A 13,108-nucleotide genomic window follows, 5' to 3' on the forward strand; every position below is an offset into this window, starting at 1 on the left:
ATAATTAATTCCATATGGATTGTATATTTCATGTATAATCTACAACTTTATGCTGTACAAGTTTTACTTGTAAACTATTATATATGTATCTGCAACTAACAATGCACCCCAAAATGTGACAAGTACATTATAAAACCTGTGAGAAAGAACTGCAAGTTGAAGCAGCCATCAGGACAGACTAAAACAAGATGTGTATTTGTAAGTTACGAAGTGAGCACCTTGGTGACTATTCAAATTCCACCTGCTGGAGCAGGTTAGCATTCTTATCAGCATGCAATCCTGGCTTTCAATTTTCTCTTCAGTCCATTAGAAAAGTGTCTGAGAAACTGAGAGCTCTATCCCATTTGTGCAGCAGCACACATGCTAGCTCTGCTTCCCCCCTTCCCATGACTGTATCAGCCCTCCCACAAAGAGCAGCATAGAAGGCAGTCCACTGTTCTGATCTTGAAGTTAATCTCCACCAACAAGAGAAGAGTTACATTATTCTTCCCCCCTTTTGAGTCTGAACTCCCAAAATTGTTCATAACATTGGCTATAGAACATCTACTCTAATGCTTTGGGCATAGGCATTTAAGTAGTAGTGAACACACTTCTACAGGTTAACTCCTACTTTTTATGCAAGAGCAGCCATGAAGTAATAGCTTCCACAGAAGCTAAAAGCTGAATTCTTTATAGAGAAAGCCTGTGATAACATTAAAAAAAAAAATCTGAAAGGTATGTAGTGCACATCAGTGATTTGTGATTCAGTAGTCAATTTGAAATGTTACTAAAGTAATGACATCAGCCAATACAGCCACTTGTTCTTGGGAAGTCACAGCCCTACAATTCAAAAGCTGAGAGCAATACATGAGGTCTGCTTAGTTCACAGGAGCTTTAGTCTCACAGCCTTTTGAAATTATTTATTTTAAAATAAAAACTGGGTTCCTAACCTACATATTATCAATCATATAGAAATTCAAGTAAACAAAACCTCTGAAAACTCTAGAAAACAGTATGTATCTTACACAGATCAAATCAAGTATGGGTTGCAAGAGCAGCAAATTATGCTCTCTTTATTTCTGTATGGAATTTCCTTCAACACACCCTGAAGAGTTTGTCTTCAAGGTATTTCAGAGAGAACTTAAAGGATATACCAACTAAAATCAAATTGTTTACTCTTATTGCACCTTACCAGCTTCCTAATTTTGTTACATTTTAAAAGCACACTGGTTCTCCTTCATACTGCCAAGGCACTCAAAAACAGGAAAAAGGCATTAACACCTTGGTGTTCGAATAACACAAGGTGCCTTTGAACACATTAAAGAAACTGGAAAAAGTTTTATTAGATACTAAAGGGCTATCATCATTTTATTACCTACTGAAACTCTACCATCCTGAGTAATCTATGAGTTGTCATCCTCTTGGAAGTACTACTTTTCCTTCTGAAGTATCTCAAAAGATCACTAGTGAGCCACTGCAATTTTTCACTTGGATCATGCACTTTGTAGGAACGAAGCTGAAGCAAAACTTTTCAACTTCCTTTTTTCCTTCTCAGTTCCACTATCAAAAACACTGGGATTTTAATTAGCTATGCAAACATTATACTACTTCATCTATACTTCTAAGACTGGTGACAGAAGCTAAGGCCTACCAAATTAGTCTGCACATTCACAGAAGGAATATCAACCTTCCCACCCACCATCCCTAGTTCTGGAGGATGGCATTCATTAGTCTCCTCAGCATAAAATTACCAAAGAGATGAACATATACAGTGCAAATATTCTGCAACATCTTTTGGTATGAAGCATCTACTGTTTTTCTTTATGTCTGTTTTCTAGAGCATCAACACAGAAATGTTTTCTAGAAGGAGACATGTCTTCAATCCATGTAACACAAAATGCGGAATTAAATATCAGTCTTTTTTTGTCAATAGGTTACAACTAGTTACAATTACTTTTAAGATGACCTTACTAATAGCAAAGCTGCAAATTTTTAATCTAATTTGGAGGTATTTCAAAGCATTCCCTATGTTTGTTTGGATCTCGCTGAACAGATTAAGGTTTTGAGAAAGGTTTTCCAATGGGCAAAGAGCAGAAACTAAACTTTCCTAGGAAAACAACCACCTGATAACTTATTGTTTTGAAAATGTAAAACTATTCCAACCCTCACTTCCAAAAAAAGTTATTTTTAAAAGAATTGTTCCAATATAGAACTACCCCTAATGAAATTATTGTTAATATTAATGCTTGGTATGCACTCCACAAGGACTGTGGGCTTTGGGGAAAGACTGAGTCAGCTTCTTCCTCACTCTCCAAACTCATATAGGTAAGAGGCATTCAACAATTAAATATTATGGTAGTCCATAAAAAAAAGTAATTGTAATTACCTAGAGGAAAAGTGGAACTGGAACAGTAGCTGGACCAACTAAACCTTTACAAAAAATAGTTATGTGGTTATATACACATGTATTATCTGTAATATGTCTGAAAGGAAAGGATCTTTGAAGTTCAGTGTTCTGAAGTAAAAGGTGAAGAAAGTTATCTTTGTTTACAAAAGCAGCACTGACACTGTATCAGTGTTCCTATGGTCCTGCAGCAGAAAGGAAACTCCATTTATCAGGAGCTGCTGTCTAACTTCAAAGGCACACAGACAGGTTTTGCTCTATTAAAAAAAAGCAAAAAGCCAAATTTACACATTATCACTTCTTACAGTTACAGAAACATCGGTGTTCACCAGAAATAGTCAAGATGTTACAGAATACAAAATGTGTATTCTTTTACCTAAGTTACATGTGAAACTGAAACAACTCGGTACCAACTCACCAGTATTAGAGCACCTTTACTGAAGTTCTGTATCTTGTGTTCAGTTGTGTAACATTTGGATACTAAAACCACAGTCTGAAGTAATATATAACAGTATCATTAACGCACCAACTTTCAATGCTTCACGTCGAATCTTAGGATGAGCCACATCTAGTTTTCCTTTCAATTCCCAAAAGGTGTTAACTAAATCTTTATACTGCTGCTTTCTACTAAAGCAACACTGCTAACTGAAATGGAAACCAGCCTTTAGAGCCGACACAGCCTCAGCATACAGCTGAAAAGCTCTATCTTGATATTCCAGTTAGCCCCCATATCACATGTACATTAGCAAAGTTGGTTAAGCAGACTGACCAGACCTAATGTAATTAGACGACTCCTCTACTTTACATGATGACTTATTTTAATGTACACGGCAATCTTGTTACAGCAATCCTTACTACTTCCATGTTCTTCCGGACAGATTTCGGGGATGAGAAAAAGCCACAACAAACATATAACAAGTTGATAGAAAAAATAAGAGCAGAATAAAACAAAGGGATACTTTGTAGAAACTACAAAGCTTAAAATAAAACACCTGCTACTAGAAGTCTTAAAAGGTGCATTGCTTCCATGAATTTTGATGAAGAATGGATTTCCATTATAAATGTGCACACCTTTACTTTGCTAGATAGAATTGTAATCTTACTCACACACAGCTACTGAAACAGAATCTACTTTTGGGATAGCACTTTGGAAGTAGAGATACTACCAACATGTGACTTGGAGCTAATCTATCACAAGCTTAATTTGGATTTATGGTTTCCTTTCAATTATCCTGTTAGGAAGCTTAAACTGCCCATTTCACACACGCGCACAAAAAAAAAACAAACAGGAATTTGTGGTCAGCATTTTTTATAAAACAGCTGTATTAAGACACACCTCTGTATCTGTGAATGCTTTAAACGCTGGCACACCCCAGAGCACATGTGTGCAAGCAGATACTGCCCAACATTTTGAGGCAGAGCCAGAATACACTGATCACTTTTCTCCACGAAAGCCTGTTTTATTTTGGTTACTTTACAACCAAGGGCTCTGAAACGCAAAAACGGTTTCTCGCCAGTTTTTGGGACTCGATATCATAATTTCCTGTACCCTAGCACTTTAACCATCCTAGGAAAAACTGGCCAACAAAACGAAGGTGTCGAATTCAGGAGGAAGCCCGAGACGCCCTAGGCAAAGCCCCTGGGCCCGAGGAAGGGAGGGGGCACGGGAGTCACCCCAGGCCAGGAAGCAAACCCAAGCGCCAGAGCACGCAGCCACCCCCAGACCCCAGTGGGGCGACCGCGGCGAGGTCTCCGCAGACTCCCGAAGCAAAAGGAGATGGAAAGCGAGCACCCCCCCCCCCCCCCGCCCCCGTGCACCCAGGCCACACGGAGGGCCGGGGGCGCCTGGCCGCCGCTGCCGGCTCTCCTCCCCCCATTCTTCCCAGCTCCCACCGACCTGGAGACGGCCATGGCCGCCCGGAACCGGGCCTGGCTGACGCCGCGCGGCGGGACGGGGGGGCCGGGGTGCTGCCCGGGCGGAGGGCGCTGGGCCTTGCTCGGGCCTGGGGCGCCGCACCCGGCCTCGGCCCCGCCGGCAATCCGCGGGCAGCGGCTGAGCGCGGCAGAGGCCGGCGGCGGTCGGAGTGTCGCTCCCCCAGGCGGGGCGACGGCGGCGTGGGCGGGAGTGGCGAAAGACCCTCGGAGCGCGGGTTAAAGCCTCGATTCCCCCATCACCGGGGCGAAGCCTAATGCCTGGTTTTATATGAGCAGCCATCTTGTATTTATTCCCTTCCTCCATGAGAGCCGCTTCCTGATTGGCAAGAGCGCCCAGCCGCAGCCAATGGCGGGAGCGCTTCTAAGAGCAAGGAGGGCGGGAGCGCGCAGCGCCCGCACTGAGCAGGATCGGCCATGGAGCCCGCCGGGCCGGCTGGGGGAGGGGCGGGGCGCTGGCCTCGGCCGGGGCGTTCTATCTGCAGGGCGATAGGGGAGGCGAACTCAAAGAAGAGCGTCCCAATCCTACACCCCGAGGGGAGAAGAGGGACACGAGAACGCGGAGTAAATGCTTTTCCTTCCATGTCCATTGGGTGGTGGCCCTTCTGCCTCACCAACGCGGCGGGAGAGGACGGTCGGTGTTCGCCGAACAAACGCCTCACCCCCCCGCCTCTTGCCGAGGTCCGCCGCCCATCGGCCATGCCTGGTGCTGCGGCGCGAAGCCCCTTCCCGTGAGACTACAACTCCCGGCATGCCTCGCGCTGTCGCCGGGCCCGGTCGGGAGGTCCGGCCGTCCTTGCGGCGGGCGCAGCTCTGGAGCCCCGCAATGAGGGGCGGTTGTAACACACCGGGGTGGTACCGCAGAGGGGTTATGGCACACAGGGGTGGGGACACGCTAGGTGTTGTAACTATCGCGAGCCACGCCAGGCAGAGGTGGGGCGGCTTGGTCCGGCGCGGTCGCGGCGCCTCCGTGAGGGGCCGCGTTGTTTCCCGCTCTGCTGTCGCCCGGGCTGGGACAGCGGCCTGTCCTCCCAGCCCGGCAGGCCCCGGGCGATGCTGAAAGATCCCCGGAATCCAGCCCGGCAGTGCCCCTTTTTCCGGGTAGGCACACCAGGCTCCCAAGTACTCGCTATCAGATTCAAGTTAAGAAGTTTGCCTTCGACTAATCATTTAAATTAATGGTCCCAGACTGGTACATAAAGTTAGCTAACTTATGTAACCTTTCATGTGATAAGTTGGAAACAAAATAATAGATTTTTCTTTCTTGTGATGGCATAAACGTGGATAAGCCCATGAATTTGCATAACGCTGTAAAGTTTTTCTCTGAAGCCCATTGTGGTGTGGGTGTTTCATACTCAACCCTTCTAGAGGGATTTCTGCTGCTCCAGCCTTTCTGGTTGGTCTCCCTTTCCCTGGAGAGTTAACTCTTTGTGTATGGGCTCACTAATTTCGTCCCCATGAGCACATATTCCAAACAAACATTCTAATGTTGTCTGCATTATCAGTGTGTTTTGACAGTTCTATAAAGTCACTGGGATATAATGCTTCAATGCATTATCCTTATGGACCTTATCCATGCAGGTCCAGCCTATATGTCAGCCTTTCATAAAGTATGCCTGCAGTGCCACTTTCCTGCCTGTCTCTTCTGTCCTTTGGTGGGAGCACTGTAGGAACTGGAAACTAGCATAAAAGTGGCCCCAAACACTGGCAGTGTGAGTCAACCTGAGGCCTCTGAGCACAGTGTGGCCAGAGCAACCCACAGACCTGTTTTTCAGTGGGTTTTGTCAAAGTGCTACACTCAACAACCCAGGTAATGCCTTTTGCCTGGCATGGCTCTGATGCAGTAACTATCTTTAAATAGCTTAATATACCTTCTGTAGCTGAATGCACACTAAAAGTACAGTGGGTTTAGCTGGAGGCCAAGAGCCTCTTACCAGAGTACTTCAAAAACACCCCACACCTTCCTTTCTGCCATCCCATTCCCTTGTGTTCCAGGTGCACCTGCCTGGGTCCCTGACCATGATCCCAGGCACGCCCACTCCTGTCCCATGTGTTTCACCTAGGTGTGTATGGGAAGGGAAGCAGGGAATTGGGGTAGGGAGCAGCAAGGAATAGACTGAGGGTGGAGATGTTTTTCTTGTATGTTTGATGCTGTTGACATGGATGTATAGCAAACATCCCTGATATTATTTCCATGTTTGTTTAGCCAGGAATCAGCAGCCATCCTGTCCTGCTGTGGGCATTACTGAAATGATCCTCAGGTGATATTTCCAATTCTAACACCCTATTTCCTCTTAGGTTTCTTAAAAACAGTTTTAATAGCAGTCAAGGCATCAGGCACATCAAACATGCAATAAAATTTCTTTTGAACAGCTCCTACCTGATAAAAATAAATGCAGGGAAAATACTGGTGATGGGTCATACACATTGAGTACTTGCTGAAATTATGATAAACTGCACTTCCAGCAAAACAATCTGCAAAAGACGGAAAGAATGATACGTTATAGCAGGCATTCTGGACTCAAACACAATTCATTCAAGTATCACACCACATATATTTGTATTTTGATGTCACATTTATGTAAAGCACATAATTACTTAACTATTCACTTGTATCTTCTGCTCAATCCTTTCTCTACACCCTCTGAAAATTAATTCTTCTTTGTACATGCAACTGTTCAGTGGCTCTGTAAGTCACACCAATTTTGTTTGCATATTTTTTTGGACCTATTTTTCAAGGAGTACCCATACATTTTCTTCCTTCTTTTTCTGTTAAAAGAATCACCCCTGAAAATCTGTTTTGTGCTAGTATACACTCTCCAGCCTGCTCCTAAATTAAATAAAACTCAGTAATTTCACTCCTTTGTATGTTTTAATCAGTACTTCCTGCATTCATCTCAACTGGTTTTATTTTGCTTTCTTTCTCCTGCCAGCTGTGTTACCTGCGAACTCTTATTGCTTGGGCTGCAGATTCCCAGCGACAGCAGCTCGGGTACGTGCCCTGTTGGCTGCCAGAGCCCAGGCAAAAAGTGGTGCAGCCTCCAAGTGCTCCAGCTGTGCAAAGAGCAGATGACAGAGGCACCGTTTTTCAGGTGGAATCCCTCCTGATTAGACCTGACATAACATAATCTTTTACATGTTCTGGACTTTTAGAAGACTAACTTCCAGTTAGTTTTTTGTGTCCTGAAGGTTTGTAGATTTGTATTGCTCAGGATCACACCAGCCTCTCTGTAGTGGTAAGTATAACATTTACTGCCTTCTAGTGTGATAAGAAAAGATTATTTTCATAATAGCTTGCACATATTTTAGTGTCTGTGTTATTTGATTTCCAAATTCCCTTGGAAATCTTATCTGAAGACAAGCTAGTCTTAGAATCTTAACCCTGCTTAGTAGTTTGCTTGGACAGCTTCTCTGCTGGTATCTTAATCACTATCATTATTTTAATAATCTGGGGAAAAATTTCTCTGAGATACATTTATGCAGTATGAACTTATGCAGGTAGACCCTGCAGGTTCTTTGCAAAATGTATTTCTTAATAACACTTTCTGTTCTGAGGTCTGCAAACTAACTAGATATCTTGTAGACTATGCCTAACATTTAAACTTTAAAATTCTAATTTGTTTTTATATATTTAACTGTTTCTTCTTCAAGTATTATTTAATCTTCCTTGTTTTTATTTGACATTTTCTCTCTGTAGGTCAGGCCCTTCTTTACTAGTATTGTTAAAATCAGAGTTCTGATTGCTGAAAGATTTTTTTTTCTTGAGTGATTTCTTGTTTCTTGCTAACTAATATTGTCTCTTGCTATTCTGCTGGATTTTTATTTACAGGTGTATTTATTTTTTATCATCTAAGCTTCACTAGTTTCTATGCCAACTCTCATGGCTTTTAATTGTCCTATTTTTACTCCAAGGAGGTTTTTTTAGTAGCTGCATAACCTTCTCGGAAGCCTCTTAATAAAAAGTCAACTTGTTCATGGCCTTCCTTTTAAGTTCTTCACAGTAAGTGCTGGTGGCTGGAGGCTGGATGCTGACTGATAGCTCTTATAGTTTAAAAACACCTCAGAGGTAAAAAGGAAGAGCTGAATTCTGAGACAAATCAGGGCAAAGCATTGCCACCCACAACGTGCAGCCGCAACATTTCTGAAACATGTGATGGGCTTCAATTTCTCAATATAAAACAGGATTGCAATATTTTGCAAAATATTTTCACTAGGTAGTGAAAAAAGGGTTCCCAACGTCACCAGAGCTGTGTAATTATCCCATTAGATTTCATTACTTCTGATCATATTTTACATTGTCAATTTGAGGCAATTTTCCTGAATGAGAGGCTCTTTATGTGACAAATAGAGAGGGAATACTTGGGATTCTCTTCTTGTGATTTTCTTCTCTCAGGGATTTTATCTCATGAGATGGCACAGACTTGTTCAGAAGTGTTGCTTCTTGCCAGTCTCCATTTTAAACAGCTATTCTGTACAACTGATCAACCTTGTATGTACAAGGTTGTACAACGACCTTGTTTTTGTTAGCCATGGATTCTAATTTCTTCAGCATTTAGTTCCATGATCCTGAAATTCCCATTTCCTACCTCAGCTCTAGTTTCCACCCTATTTTATAACACATGAAGACGTAAATTACTGATAACCTTTGGAAACCTTTTATGTACAAAAACTGTAAGTTTCTTAGTTTTGTCTAGCAGTTATCCATGCTATCCTAAGTTAAATAAATATTTTATAGTTTGGGTAGTTTATTGTTCCTGTGGTATGTTTTTTAGGAAATGGTATTATCTATCCATTTCATACAGTTGGTCTTTTTCTCAAACAAACTGTTATGTTTACATTTAAAGCCTGCTTCTTTTGACCTCTCTGAATGGAATTACACCACTTTCTATGTCAAGAAAGTAACTAAAGAAAATTTACATTCAGTAAATAAACTTAGTACTAAAGTATTAAGGGATTAACAGTAATAACTTCCATGGACAATTGCATCTTTATACCTGCTCTCTCACTGACGTTTAGGATAGCAGAGGTTTCCATTTATACACAGAATAATGCATATATAACTACATGTATACATAGATACACATACATATGTAAAAATGAATTTATACATAAATATGTAAAAATTAATTTAGTATTTCATATCCAGAAAGAATACTGAAGGGGAGAAAAGCTCATGTCAAGTATTTAATTTGGCTTGTTTGGATCAAGGTAACAGACACAAAGGAGCCAGTCAGAGACAAAGAGAAAGGGAAATGATGAGGTCAAACTCTTCCTATAAGTCTGCAGGTCTTTCTACATAGGCTTGTGGAAAAATGCAACATGAAAATAACTTGAGAGAAACAACTAGAAACCTTTACTAAGTTTTCCTCTTATCTAAAGTTGTGTAGTTTTAAGGGCTTTTTTCTTTATTTAATTTCAGTAGTCTGATTGTTCTTTATTTTTTCATGACCTAATGCAAAAGGGACATTAGTCTGTGCATTAAAAAAAAAAAAAAAAAGTGCCTATAATTCCAGTGTGCACAAACTGAATACAAAGAGCATAAATAGAAAAGCACCTCTGTCATCAGGGACATAAGGATTCAGAAACAGAATATAATGCTGAATAAACAAGGCCAGAGGTTTCACATCTAGTCCAGCTCTTTCCAAAAGCTGTTGCTTTTCAAAGATAAAAAGGAAAGCTAATCTGTGGCCATCATCACAAGTTCTGCAGCAGCTAGTGAGTTTAAATTAGATTTAAAAACAAGTCTGGTGCATGTAGCCTTTGCTTTCTATATATATTAACTCCTATATTTAAGTGATAGAAGTAACTGTTTTACTTTAATTTGCAAATACTTTCAAATATGAAAGATTTCCAGGATGTTGTGTGAATATCAGAATTTACCATTTACTGTATACCAGAATTGCTATTGAATACCTACAACATGATGTTGATACCTGGATATGATGGTCCCATTTTTCATCTGAAGTGTGTAGACAAGGATCAATTTGCTCTAGCATTTGGGTATACCAGTTTGTATTTTTATTTACTTCATTCATCTCAAAGATGGACTGAGATTAACAGGTATTAACAATAGTTTGAATTCTGTTTTCTTCTCCTAAAGGAGTTAATTTTGCTTTATGGACCTTTGGTAGTATAACTCTGAAAGTAAAAACTTATTTCTGTTTGTGTTAGAAGAGGCCCTTTGAAGAACTACATGGGGAACATCCTCATCTGTAACAACTTTATCAGGTTTATCTATGTTGAGGGTTCTTTCATCTTCCTTTGTGGAACATTCAGTCCTGAGTGTTCCTCATAAAGGAATAAATGTCTCCTGCTTTGAGTATGACTCTGTATTGACTTGCTTGTTGTACTTCTTAGAGAGTTACTTCAGATTTGTTTGTTACACTTTAACTAATTTATAACTGTAAGTTTTGTGAGATGGGTACAGTAATAGCAACATTATAATGTGTTTTGATGCTGTCCTGAAAGTGTGAGATAAGACAGGTATGTACCTGTAATAGACAAATTGAATGTTATTCTTGGATTCCTCAAATGATGGGATTCCTGATACCCAGTAAAAATGGAGCTTGTTTTCAGTGTGGAATAGGTTTGTGGAGTAGTTTCTTACTTGATTGTCTGAAATTCTCATTGGATTCTACAGGGAATATCTTCAGGACATTATACTACACATAGACTAGATTTAAAGTTTAGAGAGAAGCCTTAATTAGTTTTAAGATCCCACATGACTTTAGCGTAGGATTAGAGGTCTGAGTACTCCTGTATTTTCTTGATAACTCTTATTTACGTCAGCTCACACAGAGCCATAGGCACAGCTTAGAAGACCCAGATAAGAAGTTGCCAGGAACTCCTCCTCCAGCATGGGCCCTCTTTTTATACCCAGTAATCTTTCACCAGCTTTTTACACATGCACCTTTTGCACATTTCTTCCCTCACACTGGTGACTCTCCCTGAGACTTGAATTTTCATTTTTCCTCTTCCTTAATTTTTCTTTTTCAAAACATTTATTTTCCTGTTCTTACCCCACAACCCCTGCATTGCCTTCTCATCTTAGGAGGACAAAGAATTGTTTCCTCACCTGGTTCCTTTTTCTCATCTGTTTTTCTGGCTCCCCACGAGAGGAAGAAAGGGAGCTGCTGGTTTGATAATAGCTGTTCACTGGAACCAGTAAAGCACAGTCTGCTGACAACTGGAGCAAGTAAGAGCCTGGAGAGGAAACAAGCTCTAGCAGTTGGTGACAGCATGGAAGCTATTTGCTTTTTATGTTTGCACATACATTTAAATAAACTGTTCTTCACAGCAGCCAAGGATTCATAACCCCCAGATAGGGAATACCTTCCTTCTTTTCTCAGCACCGAGCAGGTTCTTAGGCCACAAATGACCTTTGGGTGCCTGCATTTCTGGATGTTTCACATAAGACCGTTTAAGAAAGAAATGATCTTCTTTGAGAAGATGCTGCTCAGGTCACTGAACTGCTGATCCCAGCACCGTGGTTGTAGTAGTGCACCTGAGATTTGAAGGGTAGCAGCATATCACTGATCATTTTTGCACATCCAAAGAGAAAGCCTACAGCTTGGTAGGAGTTACTTCAGAGGCAAATTAACAGGGTAGGATCCAAATTACACTTGTGGCTCCTTGTAGGTCATTTACCTTTTGCCTCAGCTGAGAGAAAAACCAGTCAGATGCAAACCTTTCTAGCCCTTTCATAAGTAACTTTGTTCTTCACAAAGAAAACTATACACTGTACATTGCAGATTTCTACATATAAATTTAGTTGTATCCTTGTGTTCTGGTTTTCTGGCGGAGCTGGCCTCTCCTTTTCCCAAGCCATTCTTGGGAAATCAGCCTTCTGCACAGAGCTCATGTGAACTTCCAGTGTTTTCCAGGAATCACCTGAACATTTCCTAACTCAGGATGATCATAGCTCAGGGCAAGCTAGCACGAGGGCTTCACCATCTGATAAAAATCCAATAAAAAATGACTTCAGAAAAGCAGCAGAAAAGTAGTTTTCTGAGAGTTCAACAGTTACATATATTAGAACCATTACAACTTCATTAAATAATTTTGTGCTCAATCTGGATTTTCTGTATTATTGTGTTTTTCTTCAAAATTTCACACTCAGGGCAGTGGGAAATCAACACTATCTGGCTTTTTATCCTCTTACACAACACGAGCTAGTTCTAGGTTTGCTGAGAACGTACACAAAAGAGACCAGCAAAATTTTATGATCCTTTTGTACAACTATGAAATAAACAGAAGTAGCGCTTTATTTATGAGTGCTACTGTAATACAATATTCTCTTAAAAAACAAGAAATATTTAATTTCATTCTCCACCATGTGAATTTAATTAGCAATTAAATAGTACAGATGTGAATATACAGTGATGAATTGACTGTGGAATTTGAGATAAATGTCAGCTGGAGTTTGTAATGCATTATGTGGGCTTAGTTCTGCCTAATTCCATTAGGAACAAAAGGGTGGAAAGCCTTATCCTAAATTATAAATACACAAACAAACCTATGTCTATTTCCATATAGTCCTCTCAAAACCACTTGAGGAAACATGTCTAACAATATTCCCTGAAGAGAGACATTCAACATGGGTAGGAAAGTGACATTCATTTTGTCAGATAACAGGAATTGCACAACCGTTGTTTGCATCTGAGCCCTCAAACAGTCCTGCAGGAACTGACAGGGGCTGGTAAGAGCTGCTACTGATCCTAATTTCTTATGCCATGTTTCTTTACTAAGCTTTCCAGTGCACCAGCTTTTCAGCTCTCCAGTCTGAAGTAGCAA

At 41.0% G+C, this 13,108-nt stretch overlaps 1 protein-coding gene across 1 annotated transcript in view; it reads right to left on the reverse strand.

The window, feature by feature from the left end:
- The window catches only part of BTAF1 (B-TFIID TATA-box binding protein associated factor 1), a 42,829-nt gene extending 38,424 nt beyond the window's left edge, over positions 1-4,405 (reverse strand). The window contains exon 1 of the mRNA XM_005520638.3: positions 4,281-4,405. Within this exon, the coding sequence (XP_005520695.1) occupies positions 4,281-4,294 (14 nt within the window). The 5' untranslated portion in view covers positions 4,295-4,405. The remainder of the gene's footprint in view (positions 1-4,280) is intronic.
- Between the last annotated feature and the right edge of the window lie 8,703 nt (positions 4,406-13,108).

This window comes from Pseudopodoces humilis, chromosome 9 (genome assembly GCF_049639895.1).
Source record: "Pseudopodoces humilis isolate 2021_Gansu_Grassland_sample_001 chromosome 9, ASM4963989v1, whole genome shotgun sequence".
Lineage (NCBI taxonomy): Eukaryota > Metazoa > Chordata > Aves > Passeriformes > Paridae > Pseudopodoces > Pseudopodoces humilis.